We start from the raw sequence: 16,950 nt of genomic DNA, 5'->3' as shown, positions 1-16,950 counted from the left end.
CCCAAATTATACAAACATATTCATACTTCCTGTTAAAGGGATCGTACAGTTTTGGTTGAGACCTAATTTCAGGTTTCTAACATTTTTTGGTGAGATAATGAGAAACCTCTTATGAAATATGAAAGAGCATGTAATTCTATGAGGAATTCAATGTTTATTTGATGAAAATTGGTTTTGAAATGGCTGAGATATCCAAAAAAGAGCCATTCTGATAAAGTGTGGGACCCATACTTTATTACGATCGCTTTGTTTTACCTTGTTTTTGGATGTTTCATTCATTCCAAACCCGATTTTCATTAAATAAACTTTGAATTCCTCTTAAAATGGTATGCTCTGTAATATATCATAAGTGTTTTCTTGGTATCTCCCAAAAAGTTATAAGCCCAATTCTCATCTCCACCAATACTGTACTATCCCTTTAATGATATCAAAATATGCAAACAATAATGTCTAGCCAATTTGACTTTAGGTCCATACGCCATGACGGTGAAAACAAATCTAGATGAGCAGGGTGATTACAATCAACAATATTATGTGGGGGGGGGGGGGGGTGACTTGCAATATTAAAGCAAATTCAGTCAATGAGCTGGATCACTAATTGTTGGTCCCATGTAGTAAATGTCCACCCAGATACACAGCATGCAGCACACATACCACACCCGTCCAGCATTCCCATAAATGGACTATCAAGAATACTACATGCAAGCCTTGTCTTCTATCACAGATCTACAGACACACAAATTAAGTGCTAAACATAGAATTAATGATACTGATTGACTCTTCCAGGTTGGCAGACTGGCATATGAATGTTGCTCGTTAGGCTAGCATTTCCCAAATTTTTACCAAAAAGAAAAAAGCAATCAGAGACCTTGACCAATTTGATAACAAGCTGACTCTCTATTTCAGGAAGCTCCACCGCGATAATTCCCTTTCTCTTTTCCACAAAGGTGCAGCAACTTACACCTTTCAACCTCATTGCTCAACTCGACCTCCTAACATTCAGTCATACATGTATTCATATTTTTTTCAATCTCTACCAGAAACATACACATCTAAAGTTTTACAGAAAAAAAGGTAGATGTACCAGTACCAACATTAGATTTTACATGTATAATAAACAACATTTATCTATGTCATTGGTAAGGAAGGTAAAAAAATTCTATAAGTATGTGTAAAAATGCTGGAAATGGGAAGGATATTAAAGAAGCAATGTTTGTACTGTAGGGGGCAGTAGGGGGGCATTCCCCAAAAACTAATAATAAAAATTACAAAATTTATGCACCAAATTACCAATATGCGGAATTACAAAACGTAATTACATGAACTGCCACACTAGTCCCCGTATGGCATTTAATCAAATATGCTGTATGTTGTTCTGTCTATTGTGTCATCTGCATGCAAATTTTCAAGGGCAAAATGGACCGAACCTCATTCTCCTCTGAAAGAAAGAGCAGTTGACGGACAGATGTGCAATTTCTTCATAGGACTATACGTTGTACACAGTTGCCCATGGAGAGTCGGAACGGTACAAGCCAAGACAGATATGCGTGCTCCAAGAATGTACTCAATGCATGCGTGGGAGCTCTGCAAAAGAGGTGCGAGCTTTTTGCGCCACATGCACTGCCTTATCTTCCGCCTACCCTCAAAACAGCTGTCTCTGTGCAGTAATAGCCAGTCGATTTTAAGGCCAAAAATCGTCCTGATTTGTTATTAGGTCACATCCTGCTTACACACTCCGAGAAAATGTACCCATGATGTGTCTCCTATATCATAAGCTGACAATGAAGGTTTCCCATACCTGAGTTTATTACACTCTTTTGTTCCGATGTTTTGAAACCATGAACATGGGTGACAGAAATGCATAATGAGAATTCATTAGAGAGATCAGCAGTGTTAGGCTGGTTTTAGTCGCATACAATGTACATCTTACTACCCCAAGCTTCTTGTCTGTTTGTGTATAGACCCATGGATGTCTTTTTATATGTATACACCTCGGTGACCTGCAGTATATAAACAGTATGTGTATACTGTTCATTTATGTTGACCTAGTCAATACATACAAAACATTAATGTTGACTAGCACAGTACTGGATTTCAAAAAAAAAACCAACAACAACAAAAAACAAGACATAACAAAACCCATTTAATTCATCACTTTCTATCCCATAACACTTTAACTCAAATTTATCTAAAACTGCCACTTGGAGCATTGTAGAGGAATCAAGAAGTCAGACATAACAATTATGGCAATCAAAAATCAATCCAAAATGTCTCTACTTTCAGTCAGTATAATATATTAATCAATCTTGATGTTCCCATTTTACTGCAACATACAAAAAAAAAAAAAAGATTAAAAGCATATTTTACCATATGCAGATGAAACAAAAACCCAGCATTAGGTACATTTGTAGTGCTTTGAAATAGTTCTAAAATGTGAGTTAGGGATAGAAACAACCACTGTAAAAATTTGAATCAATATAATTGCTGTTAAGCATTGTTAAATGCACAAAATATGAAAAATAGTTATAATAAAAATGTTTCCAGACTAAAAATTGTGAAATTTTTATATGGTAGGATGTTTTGTGATACAACAGACCTACACATATGCATCAAATGTGATATCTTAAACATTTTATAAATCACTGCTCCCAAAGGTAAACAGGACCTTTAACCTCTATGCAGAGTTCTGCTGCGGTAATGCTAACATTAGCAACACTGTCAAAATCCTTATACAGACACAATACAGTGAAAGCAGTGATTAATTACTTTGAACATTTATAAAAAGATAAGAGATGGAAGAGAAAGAAAGAGGGAAAAGACAAGAAGTGAGAGAAGGAGAGAGAATGCATAAAGTCCACGTTGTAAAACAATCGGGTGATACGATGCTCTCCCTACATCAGTGTACATTGTACAGCGGTCAGGTGTCCGGGGTTATTACCTTACTCCATACAAACTAATTTTGTACTCAACGTAGTGTGCACGGGTTCCCACTGATCCACTTATTCGCATCAATGCATCCATTACGTGTTTCCATCCACCACGTAGCAAACTGACTCACACGCACTCATGAAATTGACCCTCACCGCAAACTGGCGAACTGGTGAACGTCATGGGCAAACGGGCTGTCGGCGTCAGCATCAAACTCACATTGCTAGCGACATTCCACCCATTTCTGTGGCAACACGCCAATTTGTGTCCCACAATGTTTTCTTCTAGACTTGCCGCCATCATTATAAAGTGAGTGGGCACATAGATAAGAAGACATTCACATACAACTGTGCAAGTTCAACAAAAATGGCAAGAGAATTATCTTGAACCCAACTGTTCATGCCATTAACATTCTTTATTAATTTCATTGAAACACATTAATCACTTATGAGTCCCACTGTTTTGGAGATGAAATATGATCTGAGTGTTTATTGTTGTAGTTGCTGTTGTTGTTGCCATTGTTGTTGCTTGTATTCATCACTGATTTTGACCTTGAACAATACTGTTAGTCATGAACACACATAGCCCAGCTTTGAGTATTCATGTTTAGACAATTTGCAAAAAGGATAGAAACAACAGTGGAGGACATTTTATCTCAATGATCAAATCTAAAAATTAAACTTGACTTTGCATCAATGAATCGATTGAATATTTGTCAATCAACTGTACTAACATTACAACTGTCTCAAACACCGAACGATGATTCACTTATCGATCTATTTCCTTTTTGTGAATTGCTTTATAGCACCCAATGCTCATTACCACCCCCCCCCCTGAAGATTACATGGAATCATAAATCTATTAATGGCTGTTAATTAAGATCTTGACTTCAAAGGGGTTTACATACCTACTGATTTATGACGGCAAGGATATCGTCAGATCCAAGGAAAGGCCCATTCACATACAGGAGTTATTGGGCTTAATCTTGGATCGTGTCACCAAAAAAAAAAACACACACACAAAAAAAAAAACAATTTTACTCGCTGAAATTCACACTTGGCTGTACGTGAAGCACTTTTATCTCTGTACAGCATGGAGCATGAACTCGAGCACCCTTAACTGGGCTTTGAAGCAGCAAGTTGAACCACAGGTGGAAAAAAAAGAAAGAATCTGTTTTGCTTTTATGTGTCATCACTCACAGTGTGCAATGTAAATTACTGCTTGGGATTTTAAAAAATGATAAATCAAGATGGACTGATTTTTTTTTGCATAATGATGCATATTGCAATAGTTTGTGATTGCACAAGGATTGTTGTTGTTTTTTTCTTCATGAAATTGCAAAAATTGACATTTGAAAACTGATTTATGAGGTGTATGCGAATAGGCTTTGGACAACATCATTACTTCAGTAAAATGCTGAATTTATTTTTATGATGTCTCCATTCTGTAATAAGATTTCTGCAGTGGGTGTTCTTGGTTCTATTTTTAAAATATTTATATTGTAGATTATGTAACATTGTAACTACTAATGGAGAAGCCCTACATAATAGTTAGGTTTCCTTCTATGTAATCTACAATATCTGTACTATCCCAACTGAAGCGAAATTTACACAAAATTTACACAAAATTTACACCACAAATTATAAACATAGACTGCTAGATTGTGCAAATATGATTTCAACAAACTCCCAATGTAGTAAACATAGACTGTATTCCACACTGACCTCGGCAACATCTTGCATGAGCATTTTGTCACCACCACGCACTTTACTTATGCATGCGCCCAGCCAGCTACTACTACACATAGGCCAATTAATACATACACAATGCAAGACAGCCCTAAGTAAGTTCTTGTAAGCTCTACCCCCTTGATTATGTGCACAGGCCAGTAATTAAAGCGGCCTCGATCAACCTATAGAATCTGTCCTCGATGGCAGAGCACTCCGCGCTTGGCAGATGTCACAGCGCAAGCTGCTTTTCTGTCTGCAAATCTGGTCTTCGAGCTAAATCACTTAGTCTCTTCCGTCAGACCGACTTGAATAGCACACGTTACCAAGAAGATAACATTATTAGCTTAAAACAAGTAGTGCACTCATTTCTAATATAATGTCAGGCTGTCTACACTTGTGCAATCTCTATTTCACATATAAATTGTTTATAAGGATTGAGTATTGATTTAGGATGTAAATTCTCATTTGGGAGCCAATACTGTTATTTGTGCAGCACCAAAAATTAGTCTAGGGCAAGAGCATTTATGCGATGAGGCTTACTTGGAAAGGAGGGTCAAGACCTGTAGATATTGGGCTCATGTTTTATCGTAGTCATATTTTGTCTCCCTCAATCACAATATATTTGCAAGTGTGTCTGTTTCCCTGAGAGTGCATACCAAAGGACTGATAAAATGTCAACTTAGATCTGAAGGACTTTATTGCTGATGTTCACTAAAGTGAACGACAAAATGATGTTTCACTGAAGTGAAAGACATAATACAGGGCTTGACACTAACAGTGGCCCCGCGGCCCGGGGCCACCAAAAATGAAAGTCGGGCCACCAAATTTCAAAAAAGTTCAAATTTGGTGGCCCGCCTCGGGCCACCAAAATTTTTGAAAAGTAGGGGCCTATGTCAATAAACTCGTAACTTTTTGTGTCGGAAATGTATAAATGCATGCAGTGAGTGTGTGACTCGTTCAAAAAAAACAACAGGACTTTAATGTTTTTTATTGTTTTTTTTCAGGCCACAAAATTTTTCTCTCTGGCCACCAAAAATTTGAAATTGATGATTTTGGTGGCCCCATCGGGCCACCAAAAAAAAAAAGTTAGTGTGGAGCCCTGCATAATATATAGTTTACATGTTGATGGCATACCTGCCAACTTTGAAGTCCAACATATATGAAGAAATGACAGTCTGATCAATCAAAAAAAAAAAAATGTGTGTGATCCATATAAACTTTCATCAAACTCTAATTTTTCACTTTTGATGGATGTTCATAACCATAGAAACACAAGGCTGATCAGAGCTCCTTATCACAAGACACAAATGTTCCTACTATTAAGTATGAACAGTTGGCAGGTACAAGTATTAATCACTGGTATCAATGAAGGAGCCCTTCCGCAATGGATATTCACCAAGATTTCTGATCTAATAAAATTACTGTCACGTCAGTGCACTGTGCTGCTTCTTCCTCAATAATCTAAAATGATTTTGAATAATCATCGGTAGTTCTTGCTGGATAATGTGAGCTCAAGAGCATGATTTTTTTTCTTCCCCTTTATCACATTAGCTGTGATGGTCCATAAATGAGGTTTGAATTGCACAGGTTACATAATTATTATCTCCTCATCTACAAACCGAATACTATACATACGAACAATGGGTAAATGCACGGTATATTCATTGCTTGAATGTGGTGCGAGCCTCTGATGCTCTGCATTTCTTATGACATCATTAAATTGTGGCCGTTGTCAGAGACTGAGATCTTGATTTTCTTTCCCCACCAAAATTCTGCATGATAAATAAACGCAGGTGCAGAAAGAAATTTTGCCCAAAAGAATCCAGTTATGAAGCGGTGTTTACTTGGAAACAGAGGTCAGACCTCTTGGCATTTGGCTGGTGGGATTTTTTTTTTCTCCCCCTCTATCTTTGCGGCAATAGATGCACCTATTCTCTGGTGTGTGCACTGAAGGACTGAATTTTGCCAACTGTAAATATTGTATGAAGATGCAGTTAATATTTGCCCTGGAAATTTGTTCTACAATTTCATGTGAGCATTTTCTCTATTTTACTGTAACTATTGCTGTACATACCCCTGTACGCTTGAAACTGATGCCTTCTGCCAAGACAATTACACTCTACTATGACAAAACAACCTCCAATTTTTGCTGGTAAAAGATATTTTTAAACAAAACAAAATGCACAGGAAAACCTGAAACCCAACACCGACCTACGCAGTAAACCAAGGGCACGGAATGGTAATAGTAACCAATCCATGAACTTCCAATCCTCTTCCATACTCCGATTGCATGCCACAGTAGTTTCTATGCATCCCCGGAGAGGCTGCCGATTGGGAACATTCTGCACATACCCCACGAGGGCCTTCTCCAGAATTTTCAAGAATTTGATCCCGACGCACAAGTTCCTCGCCCTGCCAACCACTCGAACGTCTCACCGCATTCTAATTCATTCTATTCTGACAAGAGCATCATCTCTTGCTGTATAGGATTGGAGGCTAGTGTGGGAGAGTTGGGATTTGCAGTCATCTCATACAACATATTCCTTTTTTACAAGCACGAACAGTTGGATCAGGATAGGTGATTTTCATGGTACAGTGTATCGCATCACAATTTGCTATGATGCATTTTTCATACCACTGCTACACAAACTATCTTATGTGCAGCAGTTTTCTCCCATAGTAGCATACAGGACACCATTTGAAATGCTATTCATCACCTGAAATTGCTAATCATATTCCATTTTTGTGGTTTTGGTCTCGTATGTGCTAAAATTTCCACACTGCGAAAATTTCCACTTTTGCAGTGCTCACGTAACAGAATTGGTCTATTGTACATGTATTCATCCACAGGTAATTATTCTCCAACTCGAATATGATGAGCAATTTTAGGTGATGAATAGCATTTCAAATGGTGTCCTGTACGCTATATACTATGGGAGAAAACTGAGCACTACACATATGTTCTGAAGTGCTCTTTAAAATGTGGAGGCAATCTCCAAGATGAATATAGCTCACATTACATTCCCATATTAATGTCAATACTTACATATATGCCTGAAAGATACAGTCAGAACGGAATAACTGCAAATTGACAATGTGCTTTCATTCCTTTAAAGAGCAAAAGGTTAAGTATTGGATATAAGAAAGGATATATCAAAATTGATGCGTGCACACTATTGCTACACCCCATGCCATCCACATGGTTAAATTTGTGGAATTTGAGCGAGATTGAAAGGGCTTGCTAATCAGCTCTGTATGTCTTACGTCTGTCTTTGTAGAAGTGTCTACGCTTAAACACTCACACACCATCTCCATGCACAATTTTGAATAGTCCCACACTTGCATTTCATAAACTCCAATACCATAAACAATCTTTTTCTGCATGAGACAGTAGAATATCAATGAAAGCAACTCTCTTTATACTTTCTGCCTTGAAGAATCCCCAAGTGTCATTCATAAAATATGAAAGAATCCCCAAGTGTCATACATAAGATATTTAATTTTTTCCAAGTAGCACAAATTGAGAGTACTAATATCATTGGTTGAGAACCAGAAGGGCGCTACTGGCTTCTAAGATTTGAGAGTAAATTAAAATGAAACAATCTTCATGAAACGAAATGTTTATTAATCATAAGTGGGTAGATTTATAAGCAATATTCCAAACATCAGGTAAAATAGCACTGTTGTGGTTTTGATTTTCAACATTTTACTGAAAATGAAATAATTTAAAGGGATGGTACAGTATTGGTGGAGATGAGAATTGGGCTTTTAACTTTTTGCGAGATACCAAGAAAACACTTATGATGTAGTACAGAGCATACCATTTTAAGAGGAATTCAAAGTTTATTTGATGAAAATCAGGTTTGAAATGACTGAAACATCCAAAAACAAGGTAAAACAAAGCGATCGTAATAAAGTGTGGGTCCCATACTTTATTAGAATCGCTCGTTTTTTAATATCTCAGCCATTTCAAAACCAATTTTCATCAAATAAACGTTGAATTCCTCATAGAATTACATGCTCTTTCATATTTCATAAGAGGTTTCTCATTATCTCACCAAAAAATGTTAGAAACCTGAAATTAGGTCTCAATCAAAACTATACAATTCCTTTAAGATTGCCACTACAATGTAGAAGAGATCGAGCTCTACAATGTGACACCAATAATTCAAAACCCCCTAAAATTGTGATAACTGCCTTCTGGTTCTCAGCCAACGATATAGAAATGAAGTCCACTGACAGAATGAACATTATTTGTTGCTTTCTTTTACCTTGATGTCTCGATGCATCTTGCCCAGAGAGTGCATGTAGGCGAGTCCTGTCAGGGTTTGCTGGCAGACGTACGCAATCTGTTTCTCTTCGAGCGGACCAGTCACTGTTTACACAGAGAGAAATAAAAAGTGAAAAAAAAAGCAATCAACAACAATACCAATTGTATGGTCTTAACCAATATGAAAGCTGTATTTTTGCATGGATCTAAATTTCACAAATTTTACGAATCACTGTTGGGCTGCAAATTTAACAACACGCGAAAATTTGGGCACCTAATCTTGATTGCATTTACAGACAGGTGCACTATCTACAGCCTCTGTGTCAAACACAGTCTCCAGAAAAATGTCTGTGACCTCCTCAGTTGCGAAAACATCCGTATGCGAAAATAAATAGCTTTTAATTTCAAACAGCATCCAGAGTAGCATCTTCAGTGCCGCCACTGATCTATCGGTGCCAAAGAGCCACGCTATTGAATTATTACTCCAGTGTTTCCAGGTACCCAAATTACACGCACTTGGGTCAAGAGGGATATTCTAGATAAAAATGTCCAGCCCAGAGCACTTGGCCAGATCCAAACTAAGGACCTCTATTTTAAAAGTCAAGAGTCCTTATCCACTGTACCACATTTGCTTCCAACGGACTGGCAAAGGTGAACAATCTGCATTACAACAGCAGGTGACATTTGGTAAACAACAAACTGTTGTTTGTGTTGAGTTTTTTTTTCCACAAAGGAGAAAAGGGATGTATTTCAAAGAAGTGGAAACAGAATGTGTTCAGCCGTAAGTAGGTGTATTCACAGTTGAATTATCACGGTATCACCACAATAATCTGTTGGCATCATTTTCACTGGCGAAATACCAGAGTGATAGATACCACGGTAATTCACTTGGTACTGGTTCTCATTCACAACATATTGTGGTATTTTTAGTAAGCATTGTGCATGCCCATACCTCCAATGAAAAAAGACATGCAGGGTGTCAGGTCACATGAGATATTCACCATTGTACGATCGGTGGTATTTCGTGACATGATTCACACTCAAATATCTCATGCGTATTTCATGCAAAGTTTTGAATTACCACCCTAAATACCATGGTATTTTGGTTGGTAAGTAGTGGTGTATTAGTTTGTATTCACATTATGGAAAACTGCAGTACAGGCAACTCCTGTTATAAGGAAGTCCTCGGGACCGGCAGTTTTCTTTCGTTATATCCTAAGACTTAAAGTGTATAAAGATATATGATTGATAATTTTTGGGCGAGAATTTAACTTCACTGTATCTGAAATGTCATTATAGCCATGTTCGTTATATTGGGAGTGGACTATATTTCACTGTCAATGTGATGTACCTAGCATCAGCTGTAATATAGTGATCAGAGAAGAGACTTCAGTTTGAGATATTTACACATGTGACTTTAATCTGATAGTGGAATCTCAGCAGACACATGCATACTATAGCAACAGCCATCCACTGCAATCCATTAAGCCCTAAAAACCACATACTACATATCTGTGGTTTGGTGTTGTGCCTTCTATTACATAGTCATTATGATTTTTTTTTTCACTTCTAGTATTCATTATTAGTGTTTCATATGGTAAGATCAAATGGAAGAGTTGCAAAATGGACCAAGTGCCATTTGTAAACATTTTAAAGTAAACTCCATCACGAGACAGAGCAAAATAAAACCATTCCAGTAATAACCTCACATGTAACATAACAAGCAATATTCTTTATAGTTATGATTTGAAATATCCCATATTTTCTTATTGTTTCTTGTTTTTGAGCAGCTTTAATGGCTAATATCTCAACTTAGCAAGAATGGAGTTAATTCATTTTGTCATCAGACTTTTCAAATATTCTCTTTCAGTCAAACCCTTTATTGTTCATATATTGCTTCAATGCAGAATTGCCAAAATCCTCTCAGATGCTACATTTATAACTGATTCTCAAATTGGCATCTTTTTTTTTTCTTTTTTTTTTTTTTTTTGGGGGGGGGGGGGGGGTAAAGTTCTCTCTATAGTTTGTGCAGATTGATTATGAATTCAACCAGAGCCCTTTTAATCTTTCTCTAGTGTAAGACATACAGTGCAACTCAGAGGTGCCAATCTAATGACAAGATGCTAAATTTTGCAGCAACATTCCCCCCGAGGCTTGATGCATTAAATGGCAGCACGTGTAGATCATAAAGCAGTGCGAAGGAGCACTATCTGGTCTATCGAGCACGGTCAGGCGGTGCATCTGTAACCAGAATGGGACGTGATCCGTATTCCAAAGAGCACATATTGTATGTTCAATGCATGGACGTCATAAACAATAATGCACAGCATGCATACGTACATTGAATAGTACATTTGTCTGGCGTTCGCTACAAAGGCCACACCGCAGCCGGGCTGATATTTCCATTTTTGCAAAGCTCCAGTGATATCAATGAATAAGTTTCAGTGTCCTACTGGTGATAGTCCCTATAGAAAGATCTACAATATTTCCACAGAAAATGAGCACACATTAAGAAAAAAAGAAAAGACAGTAGTGGAATGGAGACTAAAAGAGATTAACATGTTTTAGTGAAATTATGTGCAAAAGCTTATGCGCCATGGCATAGCCATAACTTACATGTAGGGCCTACCTTATAGATATCATGGACTGCTTCCACAAGAATTTGTTCTGGGCAAGTCTAAAGTGACTGCTAAAGTACACCAATTTGTTGATACTGAGCATAGGAACGAGCACATTTATAAGGCTTAATGGGAAGTGTCATGAATTTATGACCAAAACCCTTCCTGAAACCTGTTTATAGATCATTTCACACAATGAGAAACGGTTCCACACTCCATCCCAATGTCTCACAAAGACTATCCCACTTACATGTAGATCTCCATTCTTTTACCTCGCATCTCACACAGAGCACTGAAATAATACATATTTCAGTGACAGCTATCTGTTATCTTTTTTTTTTTCTCCCCTGCCGATCAAGAACACTAATTTTGTGATGCCATACGGACATTACATTTGATATCTTTTTCTTTTCTTTTTTTTTTTTTTTTTTTTTTGGGGGGGGGGGGCTATCGGTAGATATTTTTTTAAAATTGACTGGCTTTGACCAAAAACTGTCATCTCCTATAGCATTTGATAACTGGAGTGAAAATGCAGTCCTCTTAGATGGGCAAAACATTGACCCACATCAACTGTCAGTTCTCAATGATTCACTGTTCATTCAGTTGTACATACCAGCATAAGCTCAACAAGCTCAACTAATGTATGTAAACATGTTGGGACTAAACATAAGGCCTCATATCGAACCAACTGTTTACCCAGTAAAAACCAAACAATAAAAGGTAAATAAATGTAGAAAAAAAAAACAATTGGCTCCCTGGCACAATAAAAATGTACATTAACTGTGAATTAATCAAAACAAAAAACCCATTGCAGAAGGAAACTTTGATGGTAGGTAGAAGTGCATTTGGTTCTCCACTGGCTATTGCACTCTTCTTCTGCAACTCAAGCCAGCACATACATTTGCAGCAATGCGAGGGGAGGAAAAAAAGGCTCACTCAAATTACATTAAAGTCTCAGTCTCTCTCTCTCTCCACAGTATAAAAGGTCCTTTCTGCAGGACACTTTCGAGCTGAAATCAAAATTGCCCGAGGGTTGTCTGACATAAACTCCCTGCGAATGCTTCTGTGACTGCAGCAATAGACGGACGGACATAAGTCGACGGAAACCTATCCGGCCGGAATTGCGGGATATGGTAATTCCAATAACACTCTCGCGCAGTAACGTGAGAATAGGGATCGATCACGGACGGGGAACCAACAACTGCGACTAGACCTGCACTCCCTTCTTAGACCGAGGAGCATGCATCAGCTTCATGCAGGTGCACCAGATGAAAATACTTGGCCCTGAAAGCATTCACATCCTGATAGCACTCAGACAAAACACTAGTGAATATTCCATAAAAATGATAAAATCTCGAATAGCGCCACCACTGTTGAGTATCTATAACACAAAACAGTTTGACAATAATTTGCCTTTTACAAGAGCAAGGTCTAGAACTTCTCGTGTGAACACAGGCACTACATGAACTTGACAAAGGTCACAGTCACAATGTAAACTCAGGGCTGCCAACTCTCACGCATTGAGAGTGAGACTCACGCATTTTGGTCCTTTCTCACTCTAAAACTTTATTTCATTTGCATGCATTTCTATTGATCTCACTCATTTTGACTCCTAAATTGTAGCATTGGCCTATGGGAGTCTCACTCTCAACTAGTTTCCAGTGTTGGCAGCCCTGTAAACTTTCATGCAAATACATTAAGTATGCACATTCAGGCATTTATAGCTTCAAGTATCAAGCAAGCATCATAAAACATGTAAATGCTTTGGCACATAAAATCTTAACCTTCACAAATATCACGAGCTTGGTTCACAAAAGGCCAACAGAGAATATTCATTGGTAATTCCAAATACACATAAGGGCTTTTTACACTTGCAAATTTTTGCTTAGTCCCGTACCAACGGTGGGGCTAAGGGGGGGGGGGGGGAGGGGGCCTTAGCCCACTTTCTGTTTATACTCGTTTTTGCCAAAGTGGGCTAGCCCCACCGATAATCCCGTACTATCTGGCCCCGCAAAAAAGCAGGGGTGCTAACCCCGCAATTGCGGTGCCAAGCAAGCGAGTGTAAACAGAACGAAAAAATAATCCAGGGCTAAGCGACGGAGACAAAGTCCGACCCCCCACTGACCAATCAGAAACGAGGGTAATCAAGTGTTGCCGGTGTGTGCGTGTACGTGTGCAGTACACAGCGTAATCATGAATATTCATGTGGTTTGGAAAGTACGGGGCTAAGAAATACAAGTGTAAAAAGGTCAATTTTCTCCTTAGCCCAGGACAAGAGCTTAGTACGGGATTTATTGGCGAGTGTAAAAAGCTGAAAAAATTGGTACAGGACTAACGATAGTCCTGGGTCAGAGAAAGAACGGGGTTAAGAAACACAAGTGTAAAAAGGGCTATAGGCCTATAGTGTGTCTACAGGAAATACCAGTATGAAAGGGTTACCGAGAGATCCAAGTACCGATACACTGTCGAGACGGAGAAATCGAGTTGATGCAAACATTATAAAATTTTATTTAATATCCTACCTCCGAGCCACAAAAGCAGTGAGGTAATAAAATGGTTCAGAATTTCCTTTTAGATTATGCCTACAAAGTGTATGTTAAAAGCAACTGTATATTAACTCTTCAAGAATAAAAGAATGTAATGAGTACATGTACATTGTAGTTGATGCAACTGTTTAAAGCATGCCACACTCTGCATGTTGCAACATGCTTATCACCGAAACTCACAATTTCAGGACATGCTGGGGTCAACTTGAGCTTGTGACCCTCTTGATGCAATGCTTCAAAATGAGGAGAGCATCCCACAAGAATGATAGCCCCTGAGTGCAAAACACCACGGGGAATCACTACATTGTACATCGCAAGTGTTTAGTACCACAAAGGAGGTACTACTAGCCTAGTACCTCCTTGGTACCACAAGGACAAACACGCATTGCAACTGAGAAAATGGCAATTACAGCACTTAGTAGTATGGTGTGGACATATTGGCAGAGGGCCTATATGGGAATTTTAATGTTCAGCAATCCTAACTTTAGATGACTGGCTCTATTGGCATAAGGTTCAATTAGATCTATTCCATCGCCACATTGTACTATGAAAATTTAATCTATTCCTTCATGTGAATGCAATTTTTCTGAGTGCTCAGTTTGTTGAGACATCAAGCCCTTACATTGTACATGGGACATGCATTATCATTTCAATTCGGCAATTGCTGAATGAGCACGCCATCATTGCCATATCACTATGAAACCAGCCAGCACGGGACAAACATCAGAGAAATGTCCATACATGTACATTGTAATATCCACACTGTCGTCATCTGATAAACCCTGACAGAAGCAATGCACAACACAGACCCACCCATAAACAAAGCACTGTACGGATTGGTGATCCCAGCATGCACACAAGGATGGCAATAACATCATGAATTCTATAGGCCTACATCTTCAAATTTACATTGGGCCATATTGGTCTCAGCTGTTATGACTCTGCCACAGGATTTGTGATATCCTGACCACATAAAGATGACAAATTTTTGTTTTGTTTACAAAGGTGATGATAATACACAATCAGCATATACTTTTTCTTGCACTTGCTCAAATATCACATGATGTTATGTGAATGTGGACTGCTATTTCTTCACCCACTAACCTCCCCCAACCCTAACCCCTATAACAGCAGGAGAGAAATGCCTCTACATGCCCCTGTAACCTCCCCACATTCTCATTTTTTTCAAATCAATCCACACAGCAGATAGGAGATATAATATGATCCTTCACGGCCGACCATGAATCGATACTGGAGGCATCCAGTATTCCGCATCAACTGTGCCCCAGCTAGAGGGCATAACACTCCCAGGGAGATGCAAAGATAGCTCTGTGTAATATATCACCACTGTAATGTGACACAAAAGACACATTAACTGAAATGCACCTGCTACATACATGGAGGGCTGCATCTCATGCCATAGAGAATTGTCTTACAGTCTCTATTTGATAATTGTAGACCAAGCAGTATTCAAGACAACATTTAATGTTGTACTCCTAGCTTTTTACTATGTCCTGCCATCACATGTAGCAAGCAAAAAAGACACACACAAAAAAGAATGTTTATACCCACGAGACACAGCTGTATCTCCTCCACGGCCAACAGATCACGCAAATTAGATGGAAACATGAGGGACAAGAGTTTTATAATATAAAATGTATAATGCACAGACATGTCATGTTAACCCCTTCAGTCAAAGTACATGTGTAGGCCTACCACCAACATGTGAAAGCAGGTAGCTGATGCATAGTTCATGTACTGACGGAATCAAACAGCACAGGCTCCAATATCTCGACAGGATCAACCCATGCCATAACCAGTCTGACCTAAATCTGGTTTGCCAAGCTTTTATTCAAAAATGAGAAGAATTTACAATTATGCCCACACAGTACATCCTGGCGTGGTTTTTCATTTCCTCATCGATGCACAGAGTTCACTTCCACTGGCTGGAGAAAATGTGGAAAGGTGTGAAGAGAGAAAATGGACGGATGAAATACGGGCGGACGAGGAGACTGGCAAGGATGGTGGCTGGTGTGTTCCTCTCAGATGTTACACCATGACTCATCACTGTCCGTTTTTAATTTTCCCCGACTTCACACAGACATGGTATGGCACAGGTTAGCTTCACTTGCAGGCTATGGGTTGCTGTCCCCTCTACCTTATATGAATGATTAAATTATTCTTAATCCAGTTATAGATTTAACAGATAACTTAAATTTGTCAAAAACCATCATCTCGGTCAGTGTCCATTCCTATTCGCAGGTTTATACAGGCATATCAAAAGCTGGACTGATAGTCGCTAACACAAGTGATGAACCATCGGTATCATTGAGGGTGAGAGCCAAGAGAAATCCTTAAAGAGTCTGGAACCAAGGCTAATTCCAGACTCATTACTAGACCTGTACAGGCAGCAGTAGTAGGAGCACAGTGTGCAGGAAAGCTACTGTAAACGAGTCGAGTGTACATTATATGACACTGTAAACAAAATACTTTCAAATTGATTACTAATCATTCATCCTGAATCATGACTAGACTAGCCTTGATACAATCTTGACACGAATACGCTCAATGTTATTCGTGGTCTCATCATGACACACACATGAATCACCACAGAACATTTACAGTAGCACACCCACACACAATCTACTGTACCACCTACCGGTACTCGGTGGGCACACACACCACATGGCAATTTCTGAACCCCAAGTGACAATGGCATGTAAATGAGTAAATATACAACACAATGTGATGATGAACACAAATTAAACTACAGCATACGTACAAAATCTGGTTTGAATCAATAACCGTCAGCACATTCAATGTACCAGTCCACAGTTAGTTCACTGGTTGCCAATGAG

The 16,950-nt window shown here is 38.6% G+C and overlaps 1 protein-coding gene across 1 annotated transcript in view; it reads right to left on the bottom strand.

The window, feature by feature from the left end:
* Positions 1-16,950, bottom strand: part of LOC139738865 (mitogen-activated protein kinase kinase kinase kinase 3-like) — a 134,176-nt gene that overhangs the window by 88,912 nt on the left and 28,314 nt on the right. The window contains exon 4 of the mRNA XM_071649501.1: positions 8,930-9,033. Within this exon, the coding sequence (XP_071505602.1) occupies positions 8,930-9,033 (104 nt within the window). The remainder of the gene's footprint in view (positions 1-8,929; positions 9,034-16,950) is intronic.

The sequence above is a fragment of the Diadema antillarum genome, unplaced genomic scaffold, assembly GCF_040938485.1.
Source record: "Diadema antillarum isolate AM-2024a unplaced genomic scaffold, OU_Dant_1.0 scf00000029, whole genome shotgun sequence".
Lineage (NCBI taxonomy): Eukaryota > Metazoa > Echinodermata > Echinoidea > Diadematoida > Diadematidae > Diadema > Diadema antillarum.
Note: the sequence above shows the minus strand (reverse complement) of the source record. Positions and strands in the feature narration are given on the sequence as shown.